We start from the raw sequence: 23694 nt of genomic DNA, 5'->3' as shown, positions 1-23694 counted from the left end.
TCTCTCTCTCTCTCTCTCTCTCTCTCTCTCTCTCTCTCTCTCTCTCTCTCTCTCTCTCTCTCTCTCTCTCTCTCTGTGCTCTGTGCTCTGTGCTCTGTGCTCTGTGCTCTGTGCTCTGTGCTGTCAAAACACTTTTGATTCATAGTTCGTCATATCTGTCTCACACATCAATCCACCCACTGGAGAAAGAACCCGTAGGCTGTCCTTTGTCTGTGGAACATACTAAATCTGACCTGTCTACTAGATATGTATCATACAGAGAGATCCTTCACAAACATTCAGTGTGTAAATACATTTCTATATATATTACAGTGCATTCAGAAATTTACAGTTTTTTCCTTCAGCAATCGACATACAATACCCAATAATGACGAAATAAAAACATACATTTTTCGGCGTTGTTCGTAACTTCTTTTGTACATAATGTTGCTGCTACCATCTCATATGACCGAAAATATAACACAATATAACAACTGGCCCAGATACACAATGAGCCAGACGGTAGAGATATAACACCCCCGACCTGGCCCAGATACACAATGAGTTGGACGGTAGAGATATAACACCCCCGACCTGGCCCAGATACACAATGAGTTGGACGGTAGAGATATAACACCCCCGACCTGGCCCAGATACACAATGAGTTGGACGGTAGAGATATAACACCCCCGACCTGGCCCAGATACACAATGAGTTGGACAGTAGAGATATAACACCCCCCGACCTGGCCCAGATACCCAATGAGTTGGACGGTAGAGATATAACACCCCCGACCTGGCCCAGATACCCAATGAGCCAGACGGTAGAGATATAACACCCCCGACCTGGCCCAGATACCCAATGAGTTGGACGGTAGAGACATAACACCCCCCGACCTGGCCCAGATACCCAATGAGCCGGATGGTAGAGATATAACACTCCCGACCTGGCCCAGAAACACAATGAGCCAGACGGTAGAGATATAACACCCCCGACCTGGCCCAGATACCCAATGAGTTGGACGGTAGAGATATAACACCCCCGACCTGGCCCAGATACACAATGAGCCAGACGGTAGAGATATAACACCCTACCTGGCCCAGATCCCCGTTATTCGCTGGAGAAGGAAACGGAGACTTAGTGGAAAGAGATCAGGGCGCCTTGTGAACATCAGGTGATGGGTGTCAATCTGCCTTCCGTCCTGCTAGGTAACGTTCAAACGCTGGGAAATAAATGGGACGAACTGAAAGCACGTTTATTCTGCCAAAGGGACATTAAAAACTATATCTTATGTTTCCACAAGTCGTGGCTGAACTACGACATTAAGAACATACAGCTGGCGGGTTATACACTCTATCGGCAGGACAGAACAGCAGCCTCTGGTAAGACACAGGGGCCTATGCATTTATGTAAACAGCAGCTGGTGCACAATATCTAAGGAAGTCTCAAATTTTTGGTCGCCTGAGGTAGAGTATTTCATGATAAGCTGCAGACCACACTATCTACCTAGAGAGTTTTCATCTCTATTTTTCGTTGCTGTCTACATACCACCACAGACCAATGCTGGCACTAAAACCGCACTCAATGAGCTGCATACTGCCATAAGCAAACAGGAAAACGCTCATCCAGAGGCGGCGCTCCTAGTGTCCGGAGACTTTAATGCAGGGAAACTCAAATCAGTTTTACCTCATTTCTATCAGCATGTTAAATGTGCAACCAGATGGAAAACATTCTAGACCACCTTTCCTCCACACACAGAGACACGTACAAAGCTCTCCCTCGCCCTCCATTTGGCAAATCTGAGCATAATTCTATCCTCCTGATTCCAAGCTAAAATTAAAGCTGGAAGCACCAATGAATCGGTCTATAAAAAAAAGTGGTCAGATGAAGCAGATGCTAAACTACAGGACTGTTTTGCACAGACTGGAATATGTTCCGGGATTCTTCTTGTGGCATTGAGAAGTACACCACATCAGTCACTGGCTTTATCAATAAGTGCATCGAGGACGTCGTCCCCACAGTGACTGTACGTACATACCCCAACCAGAAGCCATGGATTACAGGCAACATTCGCACTGAGCTAAAGGGTAGAGCTGCCGCTTACAAGGAGCGGGACTCTAACCCAGAAGCTTATAAGAAATCCCGCTATGCCCTGCGATGAACCATCAAACAGGCAAAGCGTCAATACAGGACTAAGATTGAATCGTACTACACCTGCTCTGACACTTACAGACTACAAAGGAAAGCACAGCCGAGAGCTGCCCAGTGACAACGGCTCCGACGCATGTTGGATGTGGCAGGGCCACAGTAACACTGAAACATGCATGAGAGCATCAGCTGTTCCGGACGACTGTGTGATCAATCTCTCCGCAACCGATGTGATTAAGACCTTTAAACAGGTCAACATTCACAAGGCCGCAGGGCCAGACGGATTACCAGGACGTGTACTCCGAGCATGCGCTGACCAACTGGCAAGTGTCTTCACTGACATTTTCAACCTCTCCCTGACCGAGTCTGTAATACCAACATGTTTCAAGCTGGCCACCATAGTCCCTGTGCCCAAAAACACTAAGGTAACCTGCCTAAATGACCACCATAGTCCCTGTGCCCAAGAACACTAGGGTAACCTGCCTAAATGACTAGCAACCTGTAGCACACGTCTGTAGCCATGAAGTGCTTTGAAAGGCTGGTCACGGCTCACATCAACACCATTATCCCAGAAACCCTAGACCCATTCCAATTTGCAAACCTCACCAATAGATCCACAGATGATGTAATCTCTATTGCACTCCACACTGCCCTTTCACACCTGGACAAAAGGATCACCTATGTGAGAATGCTATTCGTTGACTACAGCTCAGTGTTCATCACCATAGTGCCCTCAAAGCTCATCACTAAGCTAAGGACCCTGGGACTAAACACCTCCCTCTACAACTGGATCCTGGACTTCCTGACTACAGGAAAAGGAGGACCGAGCACGCCCCCATTGTCATCGATGGGGCTGTAGTGGAGCAGGTTTAGAGCTTCAAGTTCATTGGCGTCCACATCACCAACAAACTAACATGGTCCAAGTACACCAAGACAGTCGTGAAGGGTGCATGACGAAACCTATTCCCACTCAGGAGACTGAAAAGATTTGGCATGGGTCCTCAGATCCTCAAAGCGTTCTACAGCTGCACCATCGAGAGCATCCTGACTGGTTGCATCACTGCCTGGGATGGCAACTGCTCGACCTCCGACCGCAAGGCATTACAAAGGGAAGTGCCTTCGACCCAGTACATCACCGGGGCCAAGCTTCCTGCCATCCAGGACCTCTATACCAGCCAGTGTCAGAGGAATGCCCAGTACATCACCGGGGCCAAGCTTCCTGCCATCCAGGACCTCTATACCAGCCAGTGTCAGAGGAATGCCCAGTACATCACCGGGGCCAAGCTTCCTGCCATCCAGGACCTCTATACCAGCCAGTGTCAGAGGAATGCCCAGTACATCACCGGGGCCAAGCTTCCTGCCATCCAGGACCTCTATACCAGCCAGTGTCAGAGGAATGACCAGTACATCACCGGGGCCAAGCTTCCTGCCATCCAGGACTTCTATACCAGCCAGTGTCAGAGGAATGCCCAGTACATCACCGGGGCCAAGCTTCCTGCCATCCAGGACCTCTATACCAGCTAGTGTCAGAGGAATGCCCAGTACATCACCGGGGCCAAGCTTCCTGCCATCCAGGACCTCTATACCAGCCAGTGTCAGAGGAATGACCAGTACATCACCGGGGCCAAGCTTCCTGCCATCCAGGACTTCTATACCAGCCAGTGTCAGAGGAATGCCCAGTACATCACCGGGGCCAAGCTTCCTGCCATCCAGGACCTCTATACCAGCCAGTGTCAGAGGAATGCCCAGCCATCCAGGACATACCAGCCAGTGTCAGAGGAATGCCCAGGCCAAGCTTCCTGCCATCCAGGACCTCTATACCAGCCAGTGTCAGAGGAATGCCCAGTACATCACCGGGGCCAAGCTTCCTGCCATCCAGGACCTCTATACCAGGCCAGTGTCAGAGGAAGGCCCTAAAAATGGTCAAAGACTCCAGCCACCCGAGTCATAGACTGTTCTCTCTGCTACCGCGCGGTACCGGAGCACCAAGTCAAGGTCCAAGAGGCTTCTAAATATCTTCTACCCCCAAGCCATAAGACTCCTGAACATCGGGTCAAATGGCTACTCAGACTATTTGCATTGAAACCCCTGCTCTGGAACACTGCTGCTACTCTCTGTTTATTATCTATGCATAGTCACTTTAATAACTCTACCTACATGTACATATTACTTCAACTAACCGGTGGCCCCACACATTGACTCTGTACCGGTAACCCAAAAACCTGCTATTGTTATTTACTGCTGCTCTTTAATTATTTGTTATTCTTATCAAATTCTTTTTTTTTTTTTGGGGGGGTATTTTCTTAAAACTGCATTGTTGGTTAAGTAAGCATTCCACTGTAAGTTCTAAACCTGTTGTATTCAGCATTTCACTGTAAGGTCTAAACCTGTTGTATTCAGCATTTCACTGTAAGGTCTAAACCTGTTGTATTCAGCATTTCACTGTAAGGTCTAAACCTGTTGTATTCAGCATTTCACTGTAAGGTCTAAACCTGTTGTATTCGGCGCATGTGACAAATACAACTTGATTTGATTCTTTGAAATTATTGTCAAAAACAGAAATACCGTATTTACATAAGTATTCAGACCCTTTGCTATGAGACTTGAAATTGAGCTCAGGTGCATCCTGCATCCATTGATCATCCTTGAGATGTTTCTACAACTTCATTGGAGTCCACCTGTAGTAGGTTCAATTGATTGGACATGATTTGGAAAGGCACACACCTGTCTATATAAGGTCCAATAGTTGTCAGAGCAAAAACAAAGCCATAAGTTCGAAGGAATTGTCCGTAGAGCTCTGAGACAGGGTTGTGTTGAGGCACAGATCTGGGGAAGGGTACCAAAAAATATCTGCAGCGTTGAAGGTGCCCAAGAACACAGTGGCCTCCATCGTTCTTAAATGGAAGAAGTTTGGAACCACCAAGACTCTTCCTAGAGCTGCCCGGCCAAACTGAGCAATCAGGGGAGAAGGGCTTTGGTCAGGGAGGTGACCAAGAAGCCGATGGTCACTCTGACAGAGCTCCAGAGTTCCTCTGTGGAGATGGGAGAACCTTCAAGAAGGACATTCATCTCTGCAGCATTCCACCAATCAGGCCTTTATGGTAGAGTGGTTAGATGGAAGCCACTCCTCAGTAAAAGGCCCATGACAGCCCGCTTGGAGTTTGCAAATGGCATCTAAAGACAGACAATGAAAAACAAGATTCTCTGGTCTGATGAAACCAAGATTGAATTATTTGGCCTGAATTCCAAGTGTCACATCTGGAGGAAACCTGGCACCATCCCTACGGTGAAGCATGGTGGTGGCAGCATTATGCTGTGGGGATGTTTTTCATCGGCAGGGACTGAGAGACTAGTCCTGACCGAGGGAAAGATGAACGACGCAAAGTACAGAGAGACTCTTGATGAAAACCTGCTCCAGAGCGCTCAGGACCTCAGACTGGGGAGATGGTTCACCTTCCAACCTGACAACGACACGCAGGTGTCTCTTTGGGTCTCTGAATGTCCTTGAGTAGCGAACCAGAGCCCGGACTACATCCCGATCGAACATCTCTGGAGAGATCAGAAAATAGCTTTGCAGTGTCGCTCCCCATCCAACCTGGCAGAGCTTGAGAGGATCTGCAGAGAAGAATGGGAGAAATTCACCAAATATGGGTGTGCCAAGCTTGTAGCGTCATACCCAAGAAGACCTTCTGTAGCTCAATTGGTAGAGCATGGCGCTTGTAACGCCAGGGTAGTGGGTTCGATCCCCGGGACCACCCATACGTAGAATGTATGCACACATGACTGTAAGTCGCTTTGGATAAAAGCGTCTGCTAAATGGCATATATTATTATTATATTATTATATTAAGACATGAGGCTGTAATCACTGCCAAAGTTGCTTCAACAAAGTACTGAGTAAAGGGTCTGAATACTTACGTAAATGTGATGATATTTCAGTTGTTTTTTAAAATATAAATTTGCAAACATTTCTTAAAATCTGTTTTTGCCTTTTTCATTATTGGGTATTGTGTGTAGATTTGAGTAATTTCATACATTTTAGAATAAGGCTGTAACATAACAAAATGTGGAAAAAGTCATTGTGTCTGAATACTTTACGAATGCGCTGTAGATACACTGACCACCCCCTCCTCCTACCTCCATCGCTTTCCTCATCATCTTGGCATCAAACTCAGCGGGCGTCAGCATCAGGCCGATAATCAGCCTCTCCAGGTTCTTAGAGAGCTCAGATTTCAGATCCTTCATCAGGTCCTATAGGAGAGGTCGTAGTTAACACCCAGAACAGATGACGGGGGCGGCAGGGTAGCCTAGTGGTTAGAGTGTAGAGGTGGCAGGGTAGCCTAGTGGTTAGAGTGTAGAGGTGGCAGGGTAGCCTAGTGGTTAGAGTGTAGAGGTGGCAGGGTAGCCTAGTGGTTAGAGTGTAGAGGTGGCAGGGTAGCCTAGTGGTTAGAGTGTAGAGGTGGCAGGGTAGCCTAGTGGTTAGAGTATAGAGGTGGCAGGGTAGCCTAGTGGTTAGAGTGTAGAGGTGGCAGGGTAGCCTAGTGGTTAGAGTGTAGAGGTGGCAGGGTAGCCTAGTGGTTAGAGTATAGAGGAGGCAGGGTAGCCTAGTGGTTAGAGTGTAGAGGTGGCAGGGTAGCCTAGTGGTTAGAGTATAGAGGTGGCAGGGTAGCCTAGTGGTTAGAGTATAGAGGTGGCAGCGTAGCCTAGTGGTTAGAGCGTAGAGATGGCAGCCTAGTGGTTAGAGTGTAGAGGTGGCAGGGTAGCCTAGTGGTTAGAGTGTAGAGGTGGCAGGGTAGCCTAGTGGTTAGAGTGTAGAGGTGGCAGGGTAGCCTAGTGGTTAGAGTATAGAGGTGGCAGGGTAGCCTAGTGGTTAGAGCGTAGAGGTGGCAGGGTAGCCTAGTGGTTAGAGCGTAGAGGTGGCAGGGTAGCCTAGTGGTTAGAGCGTAGAGGTGGCAGGGTAGCCTAGTGGTTAGAGCGTATGGGCGGCAGGGTAGCCTAGTGGTTAGAGCGTAGAGGTGGCAGGGTAGCCTAGTGGTTAGAGTGTAGAGGTGGCAGGGTAGCCTAGTGGTTAGAGTGTAGAGGAGGCAGGGTAGCCTAGTGGTTAGAGCGTAGAGGAGGCAGGGTAGCCTAGTGGTTAGAGCGTAGGGGCGGCAGGGTAGCCTAGTGGTTAGAGTGTAGAGGTGGCAGGGTATCCTAGTGGTTAGAGTGTAGAGGTGGCAGGGTAGCCTAGTGGTTAGAGCGTAGAGGCGGCAGGGTAGCCTAGTGGTTAGAGCGTAGGGGCGGCAGGGTAGCCTAGTGGTTAGAGCGTAGAGGTGGCAGGGTAGCCTAGTGGTTAGAGTGTAGAGGTGGCATGGTAGCCTAGTGGTTAGAGTGTAGAGGTGGCAGGGTAGCCTAGTGGTTAGAGTGTAGAGGTGGCAGGGTAGCCTAGTGGTTAGAGTGTAGAGGTGGCAGGGTAGCCTAGTGGTTAGAGTGTAGAGGTGGCAAGGTAGCCTAGTGGTTAGAGTGTAGAGGCGGCAGGTAGCCTAGTGGTTAGAGTGTAGGGACGGCAGGGTAGCCTAGTGGTTAGAGTGTAGAGGTGGCAGGGTAGCCTAGTGGTTAGAGCGTGGAGGTGGCAGGGTAGCCTAGTGGTTAGAGTGTAGAGGTGGCAGGGTAGCCTAGTGGTTAGAGTGTAGAGGTGGCAGGGTAGCCTAGTGGTTAGAGCGTAGAGGTGGCAGGGTAGCCTAGTGGTTAGAGCGTAGAGGTGGCAGGGTAGCCTAGTGGTTAGAGTGTAGAGGTGGCAGGGTAGCCTAGTGGTTAGAGCGTAGGGGCGGCAGGGTAGCCTAGTGGTTAGAGTGTAGAGGTGGCAGGGTAGCCTAGTGGTTAGAGCGTAGAGGTGGCAGGGTAGCCTAGTGGTTAGAGTGTAGGGTCCGCAGGGTAGCCTAGTGGTTAGAGCGTAGAGGTGGCAGGGTAGCCTAGTGGTTAGAGTGTAGAGGTGGCAGGGTAGCCTAGTGGTTAGAGCGTAGAGGTGGCAGGGTAGCCTAGTGGTTAGAGCGTAGAGGTGGCAGGGTAGCCTAGTGGTTAGAGTGTAGAGGTGGCAGGGTAGCCTAGTGGTTAGAGCGTAGGGGCGGCAGGGTAGCCTAGTGGTTAGAGTGTAGAGGTGGCAGGGTAGCCTAGTGGTTAGAGCGTAGAGGTGGCAGGGTAGCCTAGTGGTTAGAGTGTAGGGGCGGCAGGGTAGCCTAGTGGTTAGAGTGTAGAGGTGGCAGGGTAGCCTAGTGGTTAGAGCGTAGAGGTGGCAGGGTAGCCTAGTGGTTAGAGCGTAGAGGTGGCAGGGTAGCCTAGTGGTTAGAGCGTAGAGGTGGCAGGGTAGCCTCGTGGTTAGAGCGTAGAGGTGGCAGGGTAGCCTAGTGGTTAGAGTGTAGAGGTGGCAGGGTAGCCTAGTGGTTAGAGCGTATAGGTGGTAGGGTAGCCTAGTGGTTAGAGTGTAGAGGTGGTAGGGTTGCCTAGTGGTTAGAGCGTTGGACTAGCAGCCGAAAGTGTTGCAAGTTCAAATCCCCGAGCTGAAAAGGTACAAATTTGTCATTCTGCCCCTGAACAGGCAGTTAACCCACTGTTCCTAGGCCATCATTGAAAATAAGATTTTTTTCTTAACTGACTTGCCTAGTTAAATAAAGGTAAAATAAATTAAAAAATGATCATCTGATCCTGTGTACATCTGTATCCCATTTGTGGAACTACTGGCACAAAATGGCTGCTGTGCATCACCCACTCACTGGAATGATGTCATCACATTGCAGCAAACAGAGTTTTGGATGTGGTGGGTGTCACAGTACAATGTAAAGCGCTACCATGTGAGTGTTGGGGATGTCTGTCTTACCCTGCCGAGGATGGACTTAAAGGCCTGTCTGATCTCCTGTCTCTGCTCGTTGCTCCTGTTAGCCACAATGTCAATGATGACGTCTTCATCTGTGCCTGAAGACACGGCGGGAACAATGGTTATAAATACCTGTTTTATCAAACACTTCCACACAATATGTTTCATACAATATCACATGATGTATGAACCAGTTAGAACAACGTTATTAACACGGTTAGAGTGAAGGTGATGTGTTTTCCATGGGAGGCAATGTACCAAAGCCTTTCATGGCTTTCCTCAGGTTCTGAGCATCATCAGCCGGGTCGAAATCACTGGCAGGACGGATGGTCGGTCTGAGCTGAAGAAGAGAGGATGATGAGAGAGGGGGAAGGGGACAAATCAGATATAGTAAACACACACACACACACACACACACACACACACACACACACACACACACACACACACACACACACACACACACACACACACACACACACACACACACACACACACACACACACACACACACACACACACACACACACACACACACACACACACACACGTATAGTAAAGGCAAAGCCGTTATTGCATAATCCTCCTCCTGAAATGTCAACACTTCAAAGGGTCAGAGCAGGGTCAGAGTAGGGTCAGAGCAGGGTCAGAGCAGCAAGCATGCACAGGTCACCACGGGGTGAGGGGCCACAGCAAGGGAGGAGATGGTTGAGTTATCACCATGGGGTGAGCGGCCACAGCAAGGGAGGAGATGGTAGAGTTATCACCACGGGGTGAGGGGCCACAGCAAGGGAGGAGATGGTGGAGTTATCACCACGGGGTGAGGGGCCACAGCAAGTTAGGAGATGGTAGAGTTATCACCACGGGGTGAGGGGCCACAGCAAGGGAAGAGATGGCTGAGTTATCACCACGGGGTGAGGGGCCACAGCAAGGGAAGAGATGGCTGAGTTATCACCACGGGGTGAGGGGCCACACGGGAAGAGATGGGAGAGTTATCACCACCGGGTGAGGGGCCACAGCAAGGGAGGAGATGGTAGAGTTATCAACAGCAAGGGAAGAGATGATAGAGTTATCACCACGGGGTGAGGGGCCACAGCAAGGGAGGAGATGGTTGAGTTATCACCACGGGGTGAGGGGCCACAGCAAGGGAGGAGATGGTTGTAAAGGTATTGAGACGCATTGGCAGAGCCAGAACAAACATGCAATCTATACTATGTGTAACGCTGAAATGACACCCTACACAGTGTACTATTTTTGAGGGCCAAAATGGCACAACGGTTGTGTCCCAAATGTGACCCTATACAGTGCACTACTTTTGACCAGAGTCCACTAGTTCACTAAATAGGGCCATTTGGGATGTGTGAGCAGAGGGCCAAACCTGGACTTTTGTCATGGCGCTTGTTTCCCACATCTTGTAGGCTAGCTGAGCAGCCTCTGGGAAGAACTCTCCTGCAAGGCTGCAATGACCAATTATAGACTAATGAGTCAAGGAGTAATGAACAGACTGAATCAGAAAAACAGACAGTGGCTTTTAAGCCAATCTGGGCTGGGCATCCTGAAGATGCAAAACACGTTAATGATCAAATGTATCTAATCAAATCTAATCATGAGTCAACTCAACTCTACTTACAAAGCATGTAGAGGTCTGCAATTTGCATTTAATTAGCATTTTATTACATCACATAAGTGTGTGCAAACCTGGTCAAGAACTACAGGAAACGTATGATCTCTGTAATTGCAAACAAAGGTTTCTGTACCAAACATTAAGTTCTGCTTTTCTGATGTATCAAATACTTATGTCATGCAATAAAATGCAAATGAATTACTTAAAAATCATACAATGTGATTTTCTGGATTTTTGTCTTAGATTCCGTCTCTCACAGTTGAAGTGTACCTATGATTAAAAATAAATACAGACCTCTACATGCTTTGTAAGTAGGAAAACCTGCAAAATCGGCAGTGTATCAAATACTTGTTCTCCCCACTGTATATATATATATATATATATATATATGTCCCTCATTTTAAGGTCAACCCTGTCACGTGAACTGAACTCTAGTTTTATTTAACTATTGCTTTAGAATTGTATTTTCTAAAGAAAACATTGAATAATCAATGCATAGTGTAAAAGAATGTGAGCTGTGTTCTACCTCTTTCTGGACATTTCCTGGTGTTTTGTGGTGACAAACTGAGTGGGTCAAACATAACACATCAACCCTGTTACCCATAAATAGGAAGGAAATGGGGAATACCGTATTCAGTTGCACAAGTGAATGCATTCAAACTAAATGTGTCTTCCTCATTTTCCTCTGATTCGGAGAGGTGCAAGGGGCTGCCTTAAAATCCATGTCCACGTCATCGTTACCCGAATAGAACTATTTTAGCAAGAAGACAAATACGTGTGAAGCTTGCATTGCCACTCCCTGTTGCACACAACAAGCTTCCATTTCCCCTGTCGCAATGGGGTTTATGGCTGTTTTAACCCCTTACAGTTGATTATCGCACGGGTATGTCAATCTAAGTTAAATAACCAATGGGGTTTATGGCTGTTTTAACCCCTTACAGTTGATTATCGCACGGGTATGTCAATCTAAGTTAAATAACCAATGGGGTTTATGGCTGTTTTAACCCCTTACAGTTGATTATCGCACGGGTATGTCAATCTAAGTTAAATAACCAATGGGGTTTAAGGCTGTTTTAACCCCTTAGAGTTGATTATCGCACGGGTATGTCAATCTAAGTTAAATAACCAATGGGGTTTAAGGCTGTTTTAACCCCTTAGAGTTGATTATCACACGGGTATGTCAATCTAAGTTAAATAACCAATGGGGTTTATGGCTGTTTTAACCCCTTAGAGTTGATTATCGCACGGGTATGTCAATCTAAGTTAAATAACCAATGGGGTTTAAGGCTGTTTTAACCCCTTAGAGTTGATTATCGCACAGGTATGTCAATCTAAGTTAAATAACCAATGGGGTTTAAGGCTGTTTTAACCCCTTAGAGTTGATTATCACACGGGTATGTCAATCTAAGTTAAATAACCAATGGGGTTTATGGCTGTTTTAACCCCTTAGAGTTGATTATCGCACGGGTATGTCAATCTAAGTTAAATAACCAATGGGGTTTAAGGCTGTTTGAACCCCTTAGAGTTGATTATCACACGGGTATGTCAATCTAAGTTAAATAACCAATGGGGTTTAAGGCTGTTTTAACCCCTTAGAGTTGATTATCACACGGGTATGTCAATCTAAGTTAAATAACCAATGGGGTTTATGGCTGTTTTAACCCCTTAGAGTTGATTATCGCACGGGTATGTCAATCTAAGTTAAATAACCAATGGGGTTTAAGGCTGTTTTAACCCCTTAGAGTTGATTATCACACGGGTATGTCAATCTAAGTTAAATAACCAATGGGGTTTATGGCTGTTTTAACCCCTTAGAGTTGATTATCGCACGGGTATGTCAATCTAAGTTAAATAACCAATGGGGTTTAAGGCTGTTTTAACCCCTTAGAGTTGATTATCACACGGGTATGTCAATCTAAGTTAAATAACCAATGGGGTTTATGGCTGTTTTAACCCCTTAGAGTTGATTATCGCACGGGTATGTCAATCTAAGTTAAATAACCAATGGGGTTTAAGGCTGTTTTAACCCCTTAGAGTTGATTATCGCACGGGTATGTCAATCTAAGTTAAATAACCAATGGGGTTTAAGGCTGTTTTAACCCCTTAGAGTTGATTATCACACGGGTATGTCAATCTAAGTTAAATAACCAATGGGGTTTATGGCTGTTTTAACCCCTTAGAGTTGATTATCACACGGGTATGTCAATCTAAGTTAAATAACCAATGGGGTTTAAGGCTGTTTTAACCCCTTAGAGTTGATTATCACACGGGTATGTCAATCTAAGTTAAATAACCAATGGGGTTTAAGGCTGTTTTAACCCCTTAGAGTTGATTATCACACGGGTATGTCAATCTAAGTTAAATAACCAATGGGGTTTATGGCTGTTTTAACCCCTTAGAGTTGATTATCGCACGGGTATGTCAATCTAAGTTAAATAACCAATGGGGTTTAAGGCTGTTTTAACCCCTTAGAGTTGATTATCGCACGGGTATGTCAATCTAAGTTAAATAACCAATGGGGTTTAAGGCTGTTTTAACCCCTTAGAGTTGATTATCGCACGGGTATGTCAATCTAAGTTAAATAACCAATGGGGTTTATGGCTGTTTTAACCCCTTACAGTTGATTATCGCACGGGTATGTCAATCTAAGTTAAATAACCAATGTTTAAGGCTGTTTTAACCCCTTAGAGTTTAAGGCTGTTTTAACCAATGGGGTTTAAGGCTGTTTTAACCCCTTAGTTGATTATCGCACGGGTATGTCAATCTAAGTTAAATAACCAATGGGGTTTAAGGCTGTTTTAACCCCTTAGAGTTGATTATCGCACGGGTATGTCAATCTAAGTTAAATAACCAATGGGGTTTAAGGCTGTTTTAACCCCTTAGAGTTGATTATCGCACGGGTATGTCAATCTAAGTTAAATAACCAATGGGGTTTAAGGCTGTTTTAACCCCTTAGAGTTGATTATCGCACGGGTATGTCAATCTAAGTTAAATAACCAATGGGGTTTAAGGCTGTTTTTTTAACCCCAATCTAGTTAAATAACCAATGGGGATTAAGGCTGTTTTAACCCCTTAGAGTTGATTATGTCAATCTAAGTTAAATAACCAATGGGGTTTAAGGCTGTTTTAACCCCTTAGAGTTGATTATCGCACGGGTATGTCAATCTAAGTTAAATAACCAATGGGGTTTAAGGCTGTTTTAACCCCTTAGAGTTGATTATCACACGGGTATGTCAATCTAAGTTAAATAACCAATGGGGTTTAAGGCTGTTTTAACCCCTTAGAGTTGATTATCACACGGGTATGTCAATCTGTTAAATAACCAATCTTTTAAATAACCAATGGGTATGTTTAACCAATGGGGTTTTAACCCCTTAGAGTTGATTATCACACGGGTATGTCAATCTAAGTTAAATAACCAATGGGGTTTAAGGCTGTTTTAACCCCTTAGAGTTGATTATCACACGGGTATGTCAATCTAAGTTAAATAACCAATGGGGTTTAAGGCTGTTTTAACCCCTTAGAGTTGATTATCACACGGGTATGTCAATCTAAGTTAAATAACCAATGGGGTTTAAGGCTGTTTTAACCCCTTAGAGTTGATTATCACACGGGTATGTCAATCTAAGTTAAATAACCAATGGGGTTTAAGGCTGTTTTAACCCCTTACAGTTGATTATCACACGGGTATGTCAATCTAAGTTAAATAACCAATGGGGTTTAAGGCTGTTTTAACCCCTTAGAGTTGATTATCACACGGGTATGTCAATCTAAGTTAAATAACCAATGGGGTTTATGGCTGTTTTAACCCCTATGGCTGTTTTAACCCCTTAGAGTTGATTATCACACGGGTATGTCAATCTAAGTTAAATAACCAATGGGGTTTAAGGCTGTTTTAACCCCTTAGAGTTGATTATCACACGGGTATGTCAATCTAAGTTAAATAACCAATGGGGTTTATGGCTGTTTTAACCCCTTACAGTTGATTATCACACGGGTATGTCAATCTAAGTTAAATAACCAATGGGGTTTAAGGCTGTTTTAACCCCTTAGAGTTGATTATCACACGGGTATGTCAATCTAAGTTAAATAACCAATGGGGTTTAAGGCTGTTTTAACCCCTTAGAGTTGATTATCACACGGATATGTCAATCTAAGTTAAATAACCAATGAATCCCCATCAAAAACCTTCAGTTTAAACTAGAGATGTTATTGGATGCGTCTCAATCCACCACGTCCGCCTATATTGCACTTTTGCATCTGCGGTGGGAGGTGGCAGAGCTACAGCGGTGTTTGTCGGAACATGAGACGTCCCGAAAATTGGTCTTGTCGCGTCCAGAAGGTGTGAACTACAATCTATTATGACAACTATATGGAAAGATGAGCCTCTCACGAAGGTGTTTTCCGTTTTGCTCTACGACCCCCACAAATCGGGTTCTTGGTCACTTCCAACGCCCTTCTCCCCCGATTGCTCAGTTTGGCCGGGCAGCTCCAGGAAGAGTCTTGGTGGTTCCAAACTTCTTCCATTTAAGAATGATGCAGTCCACTGTGTTCTTTGAGACCTTCAACGCTGCAGAAATGTTTTGGTATCCTTCCCCAGATCTGTGCCTCGACACAATCCTGTCTCGGAGCTCTACGGAGAATTCCTTCAACCTCATGGCTTGGTTTTAGCTATGACATGCACTGTCAACTGTGGGACCTTATATAGACAGGTGTGTGCCTTTCCAAATCATGTCCAATCAATTGAATTTACCACAGGTGGACTCAAGTTGTAGAAACAGGATGATCAATGGAAACAGGATAATCAATGGAAACAGGATGATCAATGGAAACAGGAGGCACATGAGCTCCATTTGGAGTGTCATAGCAAAGGGTCTGAATACTTATTTAAATAAGGTTTTTCTAAAAACCTGTTTTCACTTTGTCATTATGGGGTATTTTGATGTCATTATGGGGTATTGTGGTGTCATTATGGGGTATTGTGATGTCATTATGGGGTATTATGTGTAGATTGATGAGGAAAAAAATAATTGAATCCATTTTAGAATAAGGCTGTAATGTAACAACGTTTTGAAAGAGAGATGGGGTCTGAATACTTTCTGAATGCTCTGTATCTCCTGGTACAGCATAGACACTTCAGAACCTTGTTTTTATGATTTATTTTCTGACTGTCCTTTTTGACATTTATGAATGTGTTATTCAATGCGTTTCTATCGGCTTTAGTAGTAAAGGCCAAAATTGTTAATACCTCTTTTTTTAAATGTTGATACGTAAAGGGGTCACACAATTAAAAATCAAATAGCAAAATTATCCACAGTATGACCATCTTAGTATGACCACAACATCGATATCATGACCATAATTCCTTGTCAGCTTTGCACTCCCCCACCCTTTACACTATAAGCAGACTCTGTTCTGACCCTTCAGGCTTGCCTGTTGAGAGTTATATATGAACAGTATTTCTCCTCTGACTCATTCCTGAACTATGACCACATTTCATTCTAAATTCTCTCACTTTTTAGGGAAGCTTTGGGTTTCAGCTCCTTGGCTTCATGTTTTCTCAGAAAAAGGCATTGTCGAATCTGCCAACTGTGGATAAACTGAGATGGTGCAACGTCACCCCCAAGCGGTGAAAATGAACTACTAAAAATACCCAGTAATGATGAGCTCCGCCAACCAGCAGTAACTGACTTACTCATCGTCTCCTCCACACAGGGCGAGCAGAGTCCTCTTGTAATCTCCTGATGTGTCTTCCTGATGGGTAGAAGACCAGACGGAACATTAAGACACCATGTTAAAATATATACAGTCAGGGAGATATACAGATAGTTAGTTAGACAGGAAAATATAGACAGACAGCTAGTTAGATAGACAGACACCTAGATAGATAGGGAGATATACAGATAACTAGTTAGACAAACAGATAGCTAGTTAGACAGATAGCTAGATAGATAGGGAGATATACAGATAACTAGTTAGACAGACAGATAGCTAGTTAGACAGACAGACAGCTAGTTAGATAGACAGATAACTAGTTAGACAGACAGGGAAATATACAGATATTTAGTTAGATAGACACATAGCTAGGTGGATATAAAGGGACATATACAGATAGTTAGTTAGATAGACATAGAGCTAGCTAGTTAGACAGGGATATATACAGCTATATAGAGAGCAAGTTAGATAGACATGGAGATGTACAGATAGACAGATAACTAGTTGGACAAACAGATAGCTAGTTAGATACACAGATGGCTAGTTAGACAGGTGGCTAGTTAGATAGACAGATGGCTAGTTAGACAGGTGGCTAGTTAGATAGACAGATGGCTAGTTAGACAGACAGATAGCTAGTTGGATAGACAGGGAGATATACAAATAGTTAGTTAGATAGACATATAGCTAGTTAGATAGACGGATAGACATATAGCTAGGTAGACAGGGATATATACAGCTATATAGAGAGCAGGTTAGATAGACATGGAGATGTACAGATAGACAGATAACTAGTTGGACAAACAGATAGCTAGTTAGATACACAGGTGGCTAGTTAGACAGGTGGCTAGTTAGATAGACATAGCTAGTTAGATAGACGGATAGACATATAGCTAGTTAGATAGATGGATAGACATATAGCTAGTTAGCTAGTTAGATAGACATATCACTAGTTAGATAGACATATAGCTAGTTAGATAGACATATCACTAGTTAGATAGACGGATATACATATAGCTAGTTAGCTAGTTAGATAGACATATCACTAGTTAGATAGACGGATAGACATATAGCTAGTTAGCTAGTTAGATAGACATATCACTAGTTAGATAGACGGATAGACATATAGCTAGTTAGATAGACATATCACTAGTTAGATAGACGGATAGACATATAGCTAGTTAGCTAGTTAGATAGACATATCACTAGTTAGATAGACATATCACTAGTTAGATAGACATATAGCTAGTTAGATAGACGGATAGACATATCACTAGTTAGATAGACATATAGCTAGTTAGATAGACTGATAGACATATAGTTAGGTAGACACAGAGATATACAAATAGTTAGTTAGATAGACAGATGGCTAGTTAGACAGGTGGCTAGTTAGATAGACAGATGGCTAGTTAGACAGGTGGCTAGTTAGATAGACAGATGGCTAGTTAGACAGACAGATAGCTAGTTGGTCCTTCTGTAGCTCAGTTGGTAGAGCATGGCGCTTGTAACGCCAGGGAAGTGGGTTCGATCCCCGGGACCACCCATACGTAGAATGTTTGCACACATGACTGTAAGTCGCTTTGGATAAAAGCGTCTGCTAAATGGCATATATTATTATTATTATTATTATATTAGTTGGATAGACAGGGAGATATACAAATAGTTAGTTAGATAGACATATAGCTAGTTAGATAGACGGATAGACATATAGCTAGGTAGACAGGGATATATACAGCTATATAGAGAGCAGGTTAGATAGACATGGAGATGTACAGATAGACAGATAACTAGTTGGACAAACAGATAGCTAGTTAGATACACAGGTGGCTAGTTAGACAGGTGGCTAGTTAGATAGACATAGCTAGTTAGATAGACGGATAGACATATAGCTAGTTAGATAGATGGATAGACATATAGCTAGTTAGCTAGTTAGATAGACATATCACTAGTTAGATAGACATATAGCTAGTTAGATAGACATATCACTAGTTAGATAGACGGATATACATATAGCTAGTTAGCTAGTTAGATAGACATATCACTAGTTAGATAGACGGATAGACATATAGCTAGTTAGCTAGTTAGATAGACATATCACTAGTTAGATAGACGGATAGACATATAGCTAGTTAGATAGACATATCACTAGTTAGATAGACGGATAGACATATAGCTAGTTAGCTAGTTAGATAGACATATCACTAGTTAGATAGACATATCACTAGTTAGATAGACATATAGCTAGTTAGATAGACGGATAGACATATCACTAGTTAGATAGACATATAGCTAGTTAGATAGACTGATAGACATATAGTTAGGTAGACACAGAGATATACAAATAGTTAGTTAGATAGACAGATGGCTAGTTAGACAGGTGGCTAGTTAGATAGACAGATGGCTAGTTAGACAGGTGGCTAGTTAGATAGACAGATGGCTAGTTAGACAGACAGATAGCTAGTTGGTCCTTCTGTAGCTCAGTTGGTAGAGCATGGCGCTTGTAACGCCAGGGAAGTGGGTTCGATCCCGGGACCACCCATACGTAGAATGTTTGCACACATGACTGTAAGTCGCTTTGGATAAAAGCGTCTGCTAAATGGCATATATTATTATTATTATTATTATATTAGTTGGATAGACAGGGAGATATACAAATAGTTAGTTAGATAGACATATAGCTAGTTAGATAGACGGATAGACATATAGCTAGGTAGACAGGGATATATACAGCTATATAGAGAGCAAGTTAGATAGACATGGAGATGTACAGATAGACAGATAACTAGTTGGACAAACAGATAGCTAGTTAGATACACAGATGGCTAGTTAGACAGGTGGCTAGTTAGATAGACGGATAGACATATAGCTAGTTAGATAGACGGATAGACATATAGCTAGTTAGCTAGTTAGATAGACATATCACTAGTTAGATAGACATATAGCTAGTTAGATAGACGGATAGCTAGTTAGATAGCTCGTTAGATATACAGATAGCTAGTTAGATAGACATATAGATAGTTAGATATACTGATAGACTTATAGATAGTTAGATATACTGACAGACATATAGATAGTTAGATAGACATATAGATAGTTAGATATACTGATAGACATATAGATAGTTAGATATACTGATAGACATATAGATAGTTAGATATACTGATAGACATATAGATAGTTAGATATACTGATAGACATATAGATAGTTAGATATACTGATAGACATATAGATAGTTAGATAGACAGATAGATAGTTAGATATACTGATAGACATATAGATAGTTAGATATACTGATAGACATATAGATAGTTAGATATACTGATAGACATATAGATAGTTAGATAGACGGATAGACATATAGATAGTTAGATATACTGATAGACATATAGATAGTTAGATAGACAGATAGATAGTTAGATATACTGATAGACATATAGATAGTTAGATAGACGGATAGATAGTTAGATATACTGATAGACATATAGATAGTTAGATATACTGATAGCTAGTTAGATATACAGATAGCTAGTTAGATAGACAGATAGCTAGTTAGATAGACATATAGATAGCTAGATATACTGATAGACATATAGATAGTTAGATATACTGATAGACATATAGATAGGTAGATAGACATATAGATAGTTAGATATACTGATAGACATATAGATAGTTAGATATACTGATAGACATATAGATAGGTAGATAGACAGATAGCTAGTTAGATAAACAGAGAGCTAGTTAGATAGATGGATAGACATATAGCTAGTTAGCTAGTTAGATAGACATATCACTAGTTAGATAGACATATAGCTAGTTAGATAGACAGATAGACATATAGCTAGTTAGCTAGTTAGATAGACATATCACTAGTTAGATAGACATATAGCTAGTTAGATAGACGGATAGACATATAGCTAGTTAGATAGACGGATAGACATATAGCTAGTTAGCTAGTTAGATAGACATATCACTAGTTAGATAGACATATAGCTAGTTAGATAGACGGATAGACATATAGCTAGTTAGCTAGTTAGATAGACATATCACTAGTTAGATAGACATATAGCTAGTTAGATAGACGGATAGACATATAGCTAGTTAGCTAGTTAGATAGACATATCACTAGTTAGATAGACATATAGCTAGTTAGCTAGTTAGATAGACATATCACTAGTTAGATAGACATATAGCTAGTTAGATAGACGGATAGACATATCACTAGTTAGATAGACATATAACTAGTTAGATAGACGGATAGACATATAGCTAGTTAGACAGGGAGATATACAAATAGTTAGTTAGATAGACATAGCTAGTTAGATAGACGGATAGACATATAGCTAGGTAGACAGGGATATATACAGCTATATAGAGAGCAAGTTAGATAGACATGGAGATGTACAGATAGACAGATAACTAGTTGGACAAACAGATAGCTAGTTAGATACACAGATGGCTAGTTAGACAGGTGGCTAGTTAGATAGACATATCACTAGTTAGATAGACGGATAGACATATAGCTAGTTAGCTAATTAGATAGACATATCACTAGTTAGATAGACAGATAGACATATAGCTAGTTAGCTAGTTAGATAGACATATCACTAGTTAGATAGACATATCACTAGTTAGCTAGACATATAGCTAGTTAGCTAATTAGATAGACATATCACTAGTTAGATAGACATATCACTAGTTAGATAGACGGATATACATATAGCTAGTTAGCTAATTAGATAGACATATCACTAGTTAGATAGACGGATAGACATATAGCTAGTTAGCTAGTTAGATAGACATATCACTAGTTAGATAGACGGATAGACATATAGCTAGTTAGATAGACGGATAGCTAGTTAGATAGCTCGTTAGATATACAGATAGCTAGTTAGATAGACATATAGATAGTTAGATATACTGATAGACATATAGATAGTTAGATAGACAGATAGCTAGTTAGATATACTGATAGACATATAGATAGTTAGATAGACATATAGATAGTTAGATAGACAGATAGCTAGTTAGATATACTGATAGACATATAGATAGTTAGATAGACATATAGATAGTTAGATATACAGATAGCTAGTTAGATATACAGATAGCTAGTTAGATAGACTGATAGACATATAGTTAGGTAGACACAGAGATATACAAATAGTTAGTTAGATAGACAGATGGCTAGTTAGACAGGTGGCTAGTTAGATAGACAGATGGCTAGTTAGACAGGTGGCTAGTTAGATAGACAGATGGCTAGTTAGACAGACAGATAGCTAGTTGGTCCTTCTGTAGCTCAGTTGGTAGAGCATGGCGCTTGTAACGCCAGGGAAGTGGGTTCGATCCCCGGGACCACCCATACGTAGAATGTTTGCACACATGACTGTAAGTCGCTTTGGATAAAGCGTCTGCTAAATGGCATATATTATTATTATTATTATTATATTAGTTGGATAGACAGGGAGATATACAAATAGTTAGTTAGATAGACATATAGCTAGTTAGATAGACGGATAGACATATAGCTAGGTAGACAGGGATATATACAGCTATATAGAGAGCAAGTTAGATAGACATGGAGATGTACAGATAGACAGATAACTAGTTGGACAAACAGATAGCTAGTTAGATACACAGATGGCTAGTTAGACAGGTGGCTAGTTAGATAGACGGATAGACATATAGCTAGTTAGATAGACGGATAGACATATAGCTAGTTAGCTAGTTAGATAGACATATCACTAGTTAGACAGACATATAGCTAGTTAGATAGACGGATAGCTAGTTAGATAGCTCGTTAGATATACAGATAGCTAGTTAGATAGACATATAGATAGTTAGATATACTGATAGACTTATAGATAGTTAGATATACTGACAGACATATAGATAGTTAGATAGACATATAGATAGTTAGATATACTGATAGACATATAGATAGTTAGATATACTGATAGACATATAGATAGTTAGATATACTGATAGACATATAGATAGTTAGATATACTGATAGACATATAGATAGTTAGATATACTGATAGACATATAGATAGTTAGATAGACAGATAGATAGTTAGATATACTGATAGACATATAGATAGTTAGATATACTGATAGACATATAGATAGTTAGATATACTGATAGACATATAGATAGTTAGATAGACGGATAGACATATAGATAGTTAGATATACTGATAGACATATAGATAGTTAGATAGACAGATAGATAGTTAGATATACTGATAGACATATAGATAGTTAGATAGACGGATAGATAGTTAGATATACTGATAGACATATAGATAGTTAGATATACTGATAGCTAGTTAGATATACAGATAGCTAGTTAGATAGACAGATAGCTAGTTAGATAGACATATAGATAGCTAGATATACTGATAGACATATAGATAGTTAGATATACTGATAGACATATAGATAGGTAGATAGACATATAGATAGTTAGATATACTGATAGACATATAGATAGTTAGATATACTGATAGACATATAGATAGGTAGATAGACAGATAGCTAGTTAGATAAACAGAGAGCTAGTTAGATAGATGGATAGACATATAGCTAGTTAGCTAGTTAGATAGACATATCACTAGTTAGATAGACATATAGCTAGTTAGATAGACAGATAGACATATAGCTAGTTAGCTAGTTAGATAGACATATCACTAGTTAGATAGACATATAGCTAGTTAGATAGACGGATAGACATATAGCTAGTTAGATAGACGGATAGACATATAGCTAGTTAGCTAGTTAGATAGACATATCACTAGTTAGATAGACATATAGCTAGTTAGATAGACGGATAGACATATAGCTAGTTAGCTAGTTAGATAGACATATCACTAGTTAGATAGACATATAGCTAGTTAGATAGACGGATAGACATATAGCTAGTTAGCTAGTTAGATAGACATATCACTAGTTAGATAGACATATAGCTAGTTAGCTAGTTAGATAGACATATCACTAGTTAGATAGACATATAGCTAGTTAGATAGACGGATAGACATATCACTAGTTAGATAGACATATAACTAGTTAGATAGACGGATAGACATATAGCTAGTTAGACAGGGAGATATACAAATAGTTAGTTAGATAGACATAGCTAGTTAGATAGACGGATAGACATATAGCTAGGTAGACAGGGATATATACAGCTATATAGAGAGCAAGTTAGATAGACATGGAGATGTACAGATAGACAGATAACTAGTTGGACAAACAGATAGCTAGTTAGATACACAGATGGCTAGTTAGACAGGTGGCTAGTTAGATAGACATATCACTAGTTAGATAGACGGATAGACATATAGCTAGTTAGCTAATTAGATAGACATATCACTAGTTA

The 23694-nt window shown here is 41.9% G+C and overlaps 1 protein-coding gene across 2 annotated transcripts in view; it reads right to left on the bottom strand.

Moving 5' to 3' along the window:
- LOC124010775 (annexin A6-like) overlaps nt 1–23694 on the bottom strand; it is a 48824-nt gene that overhangs the window by 8231 nt on the left and 16899 nt on the right. For both annotated transcript variants that reach the window (XM_046323431.1, XM_046323432.1), the window contains exons 13-17: nt 16296–16354; nt 10355–10433; nt 9235–9316; nt 8980–9074; nt 6264–6377 (exon numbers count right to left, since the gene is read on the bottom strand). In XM_046323431.1, the coding sequence (XP_046179387.1) occupies nt 6264–6377; nt 8980–9074; nt 9235–9316; nt 10355–10433; nt 16296–16354 (429 nt within the window). The remainder of the gene's footprint in view (nt 1–6263; nt 6378–8979; nt 9075–9234; nt 9317–10354; nt 10434–16295; nt 16355–23694) is intronic.

This window comes from Oncorhynchus gorbuscha, linkage group LG23 (genome assembly GCF_021184085.1).
Source record: "Oncorhynchus gorbuscha isolate QuinsamMale2020 ecotype Even-year linkage group LG23, OgorEven_v1.0, whole genome shotgun sequence".
In the NCBI taxonomy this organism is placed as follows: domain Eukaryota; kingdom Metazoa; phylum Chordata; class Actinopteri; order Salmoniformes; family Salmonidae; genus Oncorhynchus; species Oncorhynchus gorbuscha.
This window is presented reverse-complemented; position numbering and strand designations above follow the sequence as displayed.